At 50.7% G+C, this 11,073-nt stretch overlaps 2 protein-coding genes across 3 annotated transcripts in view; one reads left to right on the top strand and one right to left on the bottom strand.

Moving 5' to 3' along the window:
• The first annotated feature begins 42 nt into the window (after window positions 1–42).
• B3GALNT1 (beta-1,3-N-acetylgalactosaminyltransferase 1 (globoside blood group)) lies at window positions 43–5,436 on the top strand. Of its 2 annotated transcripts, XM_015637337.3 has the most exons (3): window positions 43–190; window positions 1,019–1,189; window positions 2,768–5,436. In XM_015637337.3, exon 3 carries the CDS (start codon window positions 2,828–2,830, stop codon window positions 3,812–3,814), a length of 987 nt encoding a protein of 328 aa, XP_015492823.1. In that variant the 5' UTR covers window positions 43–190; window positions 1,019–1,189; window positions 2,768–2,827; the 3' UTR covers window positions 3,815–5,436. The 2 variants fall into 2 exon arrangements, with proteins under 2 accessions (XP_015492823.1, XP_015492827.1); XM_015637341.3 differs by lacking the exons at window positions 43–190; window positions 1,019–1,189 and adding an exon at window positions 1,208–1,275.
• A 3,675-nt stretch (window positions 5,437–9,111) lies between these two features.
• The window catches only part of PPM1L (protein phosphatase, Mg2+/Mn2+ dependent 1L), a 60,117-nt gene continuing 58,155 nt past the window's right edge, over window positions 9,112–11,073 (bottom strand). The window contains exon 5 of the mRNA XM_015637336.2: window positions 9,112–10,840. Within this exon, the coding sequence (XP_015492822.1) occupies window positions 10,491–10,840 (350 nt within the window). The 3' untranslated portion in view covers window positions 9,112–10,490. The remainder of the gene's footprint in view (window positions 10,841–11,073) is intronic.

The raw sequence follows: 11,073 nt of genomic DNA, 5'->3' as shown, positions 1-11,073 counted from the left end.
GGGCTGGAGGTGCCCTGGCCATGCCCAGCCTTTCTTTACCCGGGGAACCGGCGGGGCCGGGGCTGGAGGTGCCCTGCCCGTGCCCGGCCTTTACCCGCGGAGCCGGCGGGGCCGGGGCGGGCGCAGCAGCGGGGGCCGCTCGGTGAGGCGGAAGAGGCGGCGGCTCCTTCCCGCTGCGGCCGGGGACACGGTAATGGGCTGGGAATGGGCTGGGAATGGGCTGGGAATGGGCTGGGGATGGGATAAGGACGAGGATGAGGATGAGGATGCGGAGCGGGGCTCCACGCCCCGCACTGGAGGCCGGTCGGTCACTGCCGCCGGGGGAAGCGCACACCGGGAGCCGCGGGCGCTGCTCCGCTGCCGGCTGCGAGCACAAAGCCGAGGAGAAGCTGGCCCTGGGAGCCGGGGGTGGGCAGAGGACAGAGGAAGGGGTGTGCTGTCCCCTCACAGCCATCCCTTCCTGCTCCGCCGGGACCTCCCGGCTCAGCCCCGCAATGGGAAAGGGAGCCCGGCACGGAAAACAGGGATGGTGGGGCAGACATCGCGGAGAACAAGCCGCCTGTAAATTAAAGTTTAAAGTTTTATTAGGTTAGAGCATCGCAGCCCGGGATCTTGAAAAATTGCCTCTAGTTTCGATTGGTTTTAGGTTGAAAAACGTGGAATCAGTGGCTGTTTTGGGCTGGGAGTACCTTAAATATTATCTCGTTGTGCAGGAACACCTCCCCCAGACCAGGCTGCTCCAGGCCCTGTCCAAGACAGATCTAAAAATGTCCAAATTATTTCTGCTGGTAGCTTTAAAAAGATTTTTCCCCCTATACACTTATTATTATGGTATTTTAAAATGATTATATGGGAATATTTGCTATTATAATTAGTAATCTTTAATATGAGAACTCCCCACCTTTTCCCTGTCCACACTCCACAATGGATCTGAACCCCTGAGGAGCATTCTGAGCCTTGGGCTGGCTCACATTTATTTCAAAGTTCACCAGTTTTATCTGTTGGCATAATCTTGCAGGAGAATGAAGGTAATGCCCTGGAAGGAGCTGCCACCCACAGCTGGAAGGGAAAAACTGCCAGGGAAAAGTTGGGAAGAGGAGGCAGATCTGGAAGAGCTGCACCTGCACCACGACTGAGCAGAACTTCTCGGACTTCCTCACTTTGCTCTAAGCCCATGAAATAGGAGAAGGTTGGAATTTATTTCCCTGTGTGGTTGGGGTTTCCTGAAGGACCTGAATTGAGGGTTATTTTCACAGATTTTCCCTCATGTAGCAGGTCAGGATTTGTCTCCAGTTTTATTTTTCACAGTGTTATGAAATCAGGCTTTTCTTCCTATAAAGAATCAAAACATTTATAATGCTTTTTCCATTAGGCAGCCAAGAACTGATCAAACTGATCAGTTTTCACTGCTATGCTTCTAAAGTTGATCATCAAAATAAGTGTTATTGATCTAAAATCAAATAATAAGCACAGATACATAACTTAGGTTATTTTCTCCCAGTATGTATTTTCCTGCTGTCCACTGAAAGTCAGGCTGATGCATAAAAAAAAGATTCCTTTTAGATAATTACTGATTTCAAAAGGAATCAGCTCAAAATTCTTCTATTTAAATGCTTTATGTAAAATTGTTTTCATCCATTTTAAGGCCATTGTTGGTGAAATGTTTTCCAAGTGCTTCCTTTAAAGGATGATTAATTTAAAATCCACAGAAACATGAGGCAGGTGGGCTTTGGAAAATCAAATTTCCCTGGATCCCAGAGTGCTGTTCTGGGAGTTGAATTTATTTGTCAAATATAAAACATTTATGAGCCCTGTGGTGATATTTTTGAAGATAAAGAGTAATTAATTGTGCTGTGAAATCAAACCTTCCATCATCCTGATGTGTGTACTCGTGCAGGATAAATATTATTACTGCAAACATCAGAAACCATTTGGAATCCCCACAGTTAGGCACTGGAATTATTTTGGCTTAAAGATGTCTAAAAAGATATGATAGAGCACGTGTAATTTTAAGGAAATACAGTGAAAACAAACATTGGAGGGTTCAGGCCTGGGGGTCTGGTTTTAAACTGAAGATTTATCCCTTGGAATCTCTAATCCTGACACTGGAACGGATTCCATAGGGGTTTGGAAGGACCTGCTGTGGATTTGTGTGCCTCTAATCCAAAATTTACCTGGCTAATGATAAAAACAGTCTTGATTTTGGTCATAAACAGCTTTAGTGCATCGCTTGATTTAAGGAAGTCGATTTTTACCTTTCCCCCTCCCCCTCAGAACAAGTGGCTGCCCAAGCCTTGAAAGAAGAAATATTTCCTTGTACTTTTGCTTTCTTGTGCCATGTGCCCCAGCTCGTGCAGATCAGTCAGACTTCCTGTCTTCAGCAGAAACAGCAAAACTCTGAGGCCTCTGAGCAGCCGTTTCCTGTGCATTTGTTGGATTTTGTGCACGGTGTTCTGTCCTCGAGCTGGAGCCACCTCAGAGTTGTGGTGCTGACATCCCTGGGATCACAGCCTTGGCTCCTGGGTGGGGATCAGCTCTGTGCAGGGAGGATTTTGGGTGAAAGCCACGAGCTTTCGGTGCAAACCCGCTCAGCAAACCCTGCCGGGCAGCGGCTCCATGTCCTGCTGCCATCCGTGGGGTGAGGGATGATGTGACAGCTGGATCAGGAATACTTGGGTGGGCTGGTATTATAGCACAGTTCCAACACAAGGAGAAGGTAATATTTGACTAACAGCACTCTGAATGCCACTTTTCATTTCTTTTTCAGCCAGGAAGATGCCCCAGCACTCGTGGAACAGATTCTGAGGGGCACCAGCAGATCCCAACCATGGCACCGGTTCCGGTCAGTGCCTTGTACATGAGACCCTTGAAATGGATTTTCCTGTTGCTGCTGGTGTTTTCCCTGGTAACCATGTGGTACATCACCTCCTCCTCCAACGCTGCCCTGGAGAGCATCAACCTGCTCTACTTCTACGAGTACGAGCCCGTGTACCGGCAGCAGCGCCCGTTCTCGCTGCGCGAGCGCCCCAAGTGCGCCGACGTCGACCCCTTCCTGGTCATCCTGGTGGCTTCCAGCCCCAGGGACGTGAAAGCCAGGCAGGCCATCAGGATCACGTGGGGCTCCCGGGATTCCTGGTGGGGCCAGCGCGTCCTGACCCTGTTCCTGCTGGGGCGGGACACGCAGAGGGAGGACGGGGTGGCGGCGCTGTCGGTGGAGGACGAGAGCATCCTCTACGGGGACATCATCCGCCAGGATTTCACCGACACTTACGACAACCTCACCCTGAAGACCATCATGGCATTCCAGTGGCTCTCCGAGTTCTGCTCCAACGCCAGGTTCTTCATGAAGACCGACACCGATGTCTTCATCAACACTCCCAACCTGGTGAAGCTCCTGCTGCAGCTGAATTCCTCGGAGAACGTCTTCACCGGGTATCCCCTCATCGACAACTTCGCCTACAGAGGCCTGGACAGAAGGAGGTACATCTCCTATCAGGAATATCCCTTCAGGCTGTATCCTCCCTACTGCAGCGGGCTGGGATACATACTGGATGGAAAACTGGCTCTGAGGACCTACGAGCTGATGGGCCACGTCAAACCTCTGAAATTTGAGGATGTTTATGTGGGAATTTGCTTAAATATACTCAAAGTCAACGTCACTGTTCCAGAGGATGCAGAACAGTTCTTTCTCTATAAAATCAGCTTTGATATCTGTAAGTACAGACATCTGATTGCAGTTCATGGCCTTACATCAAATGAACTGGTCCAGTTTTGGCAGGATTTGTCATCTGACACTTCAAAAACTTGCCTTTGATTGTGGATTTATTTAGAAACTTCTGTTTGGTGCGAGAGTGGCCTCTAGAGACGACTCTGACTGCTGGGGCAGCGTTTCTCGAGGGCATTCCAATGCTCTTCAGTAAAAACAGGGATTCACAGAGCACTTTTCCATGTGTGTACCCCACACCCAGAGGTTCCTTGGAACCCCCTGCCTCTGCTGCCTTTCCATGTGCTCGGAGCAACCCTGGGATTTCCCCCTGAATCTTCTGGAATGTACAAAACGCCACCAAGGGAAGGTGTTTATGCCAAGAAAGCAGCTTTGATTTGAAATTCCTGCCTGGATTGTTTTTATTGTTTTATTGCCACTCTCCATTATTTGTTCTCTGCCCAGCACGAAATTGAACCCAACCCAAGGTTTTTTTTTGCCTGTGTAATCCTTCTGAGAGTGTCACACCTTGGTATTTAAATGTGTCACCTCCACAACGCTTCCAGGAGTGTTCCCAGCCTGGGGATCCTGTGGGATCTGCAGGAGCTGATGAGGAATGCTGGAAATGTGGTGCAATTTGTGTGTCCACCTTCACTGGAATGGCTTTGGTGTCTCTGCTGGTGTTCCCAGATCAGGCAGATGGAGCTCACGAGCAATTTGGACATCCCAAAAACATTGGGATCATCAATCCCCCCACCCCTGTGTGTGTGTGTGTGTGTGATGCATCCCAGGAGTTCTGGAACCCTGTGGGGAAGATGAAGAATCATTTCTGTTGTGATTTATGTCTGTTTCTAAATGAGTATTTTTGTTCCAATTTTAAAATCAGCAAAGGCAGGAATTCCCCCACCTCTAAAGAAGACCAGCTCCACCCTGTGTGTAAAGACCGGTTTTTAATCACTTTATTCATATCAGCAAGGCCCAGTTTTCAGTAGTTTACACTTCTAATGGACAACGATACAGAATTTGCAATTGCATGAACATAATTAACCTGGACACATCCACTACACGGGGGAGGGACTGCGGAGACGTCCTGGCCGCGCTCCCGTTGGGCTGGCACAACCCCAGGGCCCCGTGGTGGCTTGGGGACAGAGCCCAGGGGCTGGGACAGAGCCCAGGGGCTGGGACAGAGCCCAGGGACAGGGACAGAGCCCAGGGACAGGGACAGAGCCCAGGGGCTGGGACAGAGCCCAGGGACAGGGACAGAGCCCAGGAGCTCGGCTGAGGCTCCCCTGTGCCCCCAGCACGCCGGGCTCCACGGGCAGCGCCGCCTTTCGCTCCGCTCCACACCTGGCCTGGGCGTGCGATTTGAGGATGGGCTCGTGTTCTTTAGGGATCAAAAGGTCTTGGGGACAACACTCTCCAGACAAGGGTTTCAAATGTTGGTGTTCTGATGGGGAGGAGATTTTAAAAAATGAAGGCTTTTTGTTTTTTTTAGGGGTGGGGGAAATACGGTATTGCATAATTGAGGGAATCGATGCTCTTGTATTCCTAGATCCGGGTGAAATTCCAGCTGTGCCGTGGGTTTAGGAGCTGGGATTTGATCGTTCTCTGAGCAGGTGCTGGGAGAACTGCCTTGTTCTGTGATTGTTTACACATCTTAAACCCCAAACCCCTCCGTTTTCCTCTAAGCCTGCCATGTGAAATGATGAGAAATAAATTATTTACCACAAGAACACTGATACTACAGCACAGCTTGTATTGCTTTCTCAAAAAAAAAATGTAATTGTGACTCTTCTGCCTTCAGAAAATGGATAAAGCAGAGAGTGCTCATGCTGAGGGAGGAAGGAGACTCCTGGGGAGGTGAGGATGGCCAGAAATTCTCCTGTCACCTGCAGGAATTTGGGGTTTTTGTGCCCCAAAGGTCGACACTGCTCACAGGTTCCAAGGCTTAGGTTTATACACAGTGATCTCTTTGTGCCACCTGAAATTCATTGTCATTTACAGTGCCAGCAGCATTGGAAAAACATCCTGCTCCTGGATTTCCTAAAAAAAAACCAAACACCTCATTTCCAAACCTGGCTTGTATTTGATTCTGACTTTATTATTGCTTAAAAGCCTGTGAAATTCCTAACTGAGCTCCTGTTTCTGCTCAAAGCCATTCTTAGGGAAGTTTTTAGTGTAAGAAGCCTGGCAAAAGGTGAAAAACCTTAAAAATATGAAATAATTTGGGAATTGAAGTGTGGGGGGGTTACATTTTATTGCATCTGCCTAGAACACTGTACTAAAAGTGTAAAACAGGCTGAAAGTTTTCCAAATCCTAAGGGGTTATTTTTACCTCATGCAGCTGTATTAAACCAGAATTCCAAATATTTGTGATTTTGGTATGAAAACTGTGGGGGTTTCCTGACCTGAAAAGCCTAACAATAGTAATAATAACAATAATAATTATAATTATTGTAATAATTAATTGGGCAAAGGTGTTTGGAAGTTGCTGCTGGGTGGGGAGCAAAGTGGATTCCAAGATGAAATTCCCAGTCTGGGTGTTATTTCAGAGGGGTTGAAATGCTGCAATGCTTCCTGTTCATCCTGGAACAAACAAATTCCCAATAAATCCTACAGGAGATGGAGGGGCAGCATTCCCTGTGGTCAGTATAAGAGGATGTCTGGGATATTTCCCTAAATTTTACCTCACATTTTAGGGATAATTGGTGTCAGAGCAGGCCAGAAAATGGAGAGGCTGCCTGTGTCCAGGCTTCCAAAAATGCAGGAATATGCTTGGAAAAAAAGTGCTTTAGTCCCCTATTGCTCAGATAATTCCCAGAATTTGGGTTGGAAGGGACCTTAAAAACCACCTGATTGCAGCTTCCTTAGGACTGAGCAGAGCAGACACAGGAGCTGCCCAAATCCATGAAATCCACACATTTTTCCCCTCAAGAATTGCCCTCAAACCTGTGTTTGTGGTTCTGGAAAGGCTCTGGAAAAACAAAACTGGGTTTTGTTATCCAGAGCACCCAGATTATCCTTCAGAGCTGGACACAGCTGACCCCTGGAATTTTAAGTTACCTCAGGAAAATCCGTATTTCTCCACCTGCTCCCCTAAGCCTTGTCCAAGTCAGCACTGGGAAAATGAAAGTCATGAAATTTCAGCTCGTTATGAACTGTCCAGAACTTTTTCTCTGGGAGTTTTGGAAAGGCCATTTATGAATATATCGGGCACAAGGGGCAGCAGCTCTGGGCTCTGCCCAGAGTGGCCAAATTCCAGCAGAACATTCTCACTTGGAATTGTGTACAGAGGCCTAAAATCCTACTTTGGGAGATGAAAAGCTGGTGAGGTGTTTTATTTTTGTAGTATAATCACTGACTAAATGCTTCTCTGTGTAAAACAAGTATCAGCTACATTAGCAGTAATTCCATATTATTTAAAGCAGGGCTGTCCTGTATCCTGAGACACAAAATTCCCTTTTTTTTTAGGCATTGGTGTTTCTGCAGCCAAGCTGACCCAGCGCTTTCATTCTGCCTTCTGGATTCCCAAATCTTCACAATATTTTTCATTTCACCTCTGGAAATGCTTTAACCCTGCAACGACAGCAGCAGCAGCGGGAGTTTAAATCCTTTATCCGGGGGATTTGTGGGAATGTCAGGGCAGGCTCAGCCGGTAGAAGGAGCCACGGTGCCACCAAATGAGGTGTGCCCAGCTCCTGGGACAGGCTGGGACAGCCTCATTCCTGCCAGGAATTCAGGGTGAGCTCCGTGGCAATCCGTGCTCCAGGCTGAGAGAGCCGGAATATCCCACGGGAGCCACCTGGGAGCTGGGATATCCCTGGGAACAGCCAGAGCTGGCTCAGCTGAGTGGCTCCAGGTGTATTTTTGGCTCCCTGGGCCATGGGGAAGATGCTCTTTGGCAGCGAGTCCGTGGGTCGGCGCTGGGCACCGAGGCTCCGGATCATCAAACCACCAAACTTCCCGGGATGGCCGCAGCCCTTGTGCCACAGCCAGCGGGATATTCCTGGCTCCAGCACCTGGCAACCCTTCCCAGATGGAGGATGGAGCGTTAAGGCAGTGGGAGAACCCTGGGTTGGTCAGGTTGCATAAGCAGGATGTACAAGGAGTTCATCTCGCCAGCCTCCAGCTGCGTCACGACGGAGTTTGGCACGGATCGGCACGGCCGGGAAGTTGGAAATGCCTTGGTTTGGAGGAAAAACTTCCAAACTTTCCAGCTGGGAGCACAGGTAGGCACTGCACGTGGATGTGGGAGACCACACAAAGCCTCTCACCTCCATCAGTCCTTCCTCTTCAAACCTGAAGCAGCTGAAGCTCCTTTTTTAAAGCAATCAAAGCAAAAATCCCCGGGGCTGAGCAGAGATCGTTGGCATGGATGGCTTTGGCCAGGCCAGCGCTGCCAGGGAGGGAGCACAGGGGACTGGAGGTGCTGAACCGGTGCTTGCTGCAGCTGCAGCCACCAGGAGGTTGCCAGAGGGTGATTTGGAGCTGCCTGGAGGGGCTGCAGTGCCAGGGAATGATCCTGGAGTGATGCAGACAAACCTGCAAACCGGCAGTGCCCTGCTACGCCTGCCTGCATCCCAGAGCGTGGCTCACTTCCAGCGGCAGCTGCTCTCCCAGTGCTCCCTCCTGGCTGGGAATTCCTGCCAGCTCCTTTTCCTGGCTGTCCCAGGGCTGCAGGGGCAGGCAGCCAGCTGTGCTCCAGAGGTCATGGATCCCTCAGGAATGCTCACTGATCTTGGGATGCTCCGTGCAGCAAGGAGCTCCCAGGCCAGTGCTGTTGAGCTGTTTTTCTGGGAATGACCGTCATTCCAGCTTCTCCAGTGCCTGTGATGGGTTAGTGGGGATGTCTCTGGACACAAACATCCCTCTCCTTTAGAGCTGCTGGCTGGAATTCCCTTTTTTCCCCTTTTCCCAGGGCAGCTGTGCCCTCCAAAGGAAAGGCACAACGGGAACGTCTCCAGTGAAGGAGACACCAAAGGCAAACCCCACACGCTGAGCTCTGCCTGCAGCTGCTCCACTGCTCCTGCTGTGCCATTCCCAGCCCAGGATCCAGCATTCCCATGGAATCATCACCCAAGGCTTGCATTTCCCAGCTCTCTGACCTCGGCTACCTCTCCACAGCAGAACAACTGCAGTGCTATGCAATTATTCCCATAATTCAGATCCTCAGAGCGCCCTGTGCAGGGGATTAAAAACGTCAGGAACCTCCCATCCCCTGGGAAAGGAGCAGTGCAGGCTGCTGGACACTTCTCAGGGGCTCTCCTTGGAGGTCAGGGTGACACAGGGATCCAGACACGTTTTGCACAGCACTGGAAATGCCACCAGAGCCAATTAAGGGCTGAGATAATCCCCAAACCAATTAAAAGAGGCAAATTTGTTGGGGGACAAAGCTGGAAAGACAAAGATGGGGATTCCTTCTCGAGCAGAAATTTGTGCTCTTTGATTTTTGCCTTGAGAGATCCCGACCCCCTCAGCACCCCAAAGCCCTGCAGGACAGCACTGGGGGCAGGCAGCTGGGAAATGAGGAATATTGTACTTTCCCAAGGAACAGCTCATCCACCACATCCCAGACCCAAACACAGGCATCACCCTGGAGACTTGAGCAGATTGTCCAGGACCACGTTCTGGGGCAGATCCTGAGGACTTTTGTAAGGCAGGACAAGGAGAAAGGAGCCATCCAAAATCCTGCCTGCCCTGTCCCTCTGCCCTGACACAGCTGGTACCAGAGGTGCAGCAAAAAACCCAAACTGTCCTCATTCCCACATAAAGCAGTCACAGATCCCAAAATACAATTAAATACTGAAAGTTAGATCTAAACATACTTTTAAAATCTAGATTTAACACAACCTTTCATCTCTACAGTGCATTGATGCTGCCTGGCGTTTGCATCTCATCCCAAAAGTCGCTTCCAGCGGGGTCTGCCCCAGGATGAACACCACAAATCCACCTGCAGTGGTACAGGGAAGTCTTGCACAGGCTTTGACTTCCAGCTGGATAGCTCTGAGGAACTCCCTGCTTGGATGAGCTTCCCAACAGCCACCGAAGAAATTCGTTCTCTCTCACATCACTTTCCAAGTCCATGCCACGGAAATAAGGTCAGGGTGATTCTCGGTGAAGGACACACATTCTGCTATCCCAGCTGAGCTCTGCTCCCATCCAGGAGGTTCAGAACTCCCAGGATTTTGCTGAAGTTCACCATCAGTTGGTTTGGATACAATATGGCCTAGAAGAAGTGGTTTAGAGTAATGCACAGCCTGAATCAAGGTGGTAATTCAGGAGCTCTACCTACTGACATGCTTGGCAGGGGTTTGTTTTGGGCAGGGGTTAAACAAAGCGAAAGCCAGCAGTGGCAGCAGGCTGAGAGGTGGCTCCTCTTCCTCCTTCACATCACAAACCCTCCTCCTACCCACCCTTATCCCTGCAGGTCACGGGGGACGTGAGAGCAGCTTCTGAGCAGTGACACCCAGGAGGGAAAAGCAGCAGCACTGCCCTGCCCCTGCCGTGTGCCCGCGGGAGGGGAGCGATCAAACCAAAAACCTACACAGGGCTGGTAAAGAAAAGTGAGAAATGGCAGGTTCCAGTGGGGGCCTGAGGAGCAGCGAGGGCACAGGAGGCAGGGACACGGGGACAAACCGGATTCTTGGATTTGTTGTATTGCTCCTTCTGCCAAGCCAGGAACGGAGCCCAGAGGGATCCGCTCCTCCCGGGAGAGCCCGGACGGCGTTTCTAGAGCTTCCTACGGCGGAGAAAATGTTCTGAGTCCTGAGCGGGCCCGGGGGCTCCTTCACTGCTGCTCCTCTGCTTTGCTGCTATTCCTGAACTTCACTACCATGACGGTGATGTTGTCGGGGCAGCCTCTGTAGAAGGACTGCAGCACGATGCTCTTGGCCCCGAAGTGCGGCTCGTCCAGGCGCTCCTTGATGAACCGCACGGCCTCCTCGTTGCTGAAGGCGTCCCACAGCCCGTCCGAGGCCAGGATCATGAACTCTGGCTGCAGTTTGTCCAGGTCAAAGCTCAGGATGTCGGGGTCGGGGATCACCACGTTCAGGTTCTTCAGGGGGTAATCGCCCAGCGAGCGCGACATGGCCAGGATGCCCTGCACGCGCCACGAGCCGTTGAAGCTGATGAACCCACCTGGGGAGAGACAGCAACGCTCAGAGCAGCTCTTGGAACATCCAAGCAGCTCTCTGCTTCCTGCCAGACCCCCAGAGGCTCATCCTGAGGGGTTACAGAGCTCACAGTGCAGGAGGTGCCTTTGGTAGATCTCAGAGCGCTGTGGGGAGGAGCTGGATGGCAATGACTGGATCAGGAATGGCTCTGCCTTCTCCAGGAATGGCTCTGCTCTCCCCAGGAATGGCTCTGCTCTC

Source organism: Parus major, chromosome 9 (assembly GCF_001522545.3).
Source record: "Parus major isolate Abel chromosome 9, Parus_major1.1, whole genome shotgun sequence".
Taxonomy (NCBI): domain Eukaryota; kingdom Metazoa; phylum Chordata; class Aves; order Passeriformes; family Paridae; genus Parus; species Parus major.
The sequence above is the reverse complement of the archived record's forward strand: the minus strand, read 5'-3'. Positions and strand labels throughout refer to the sequence as shown.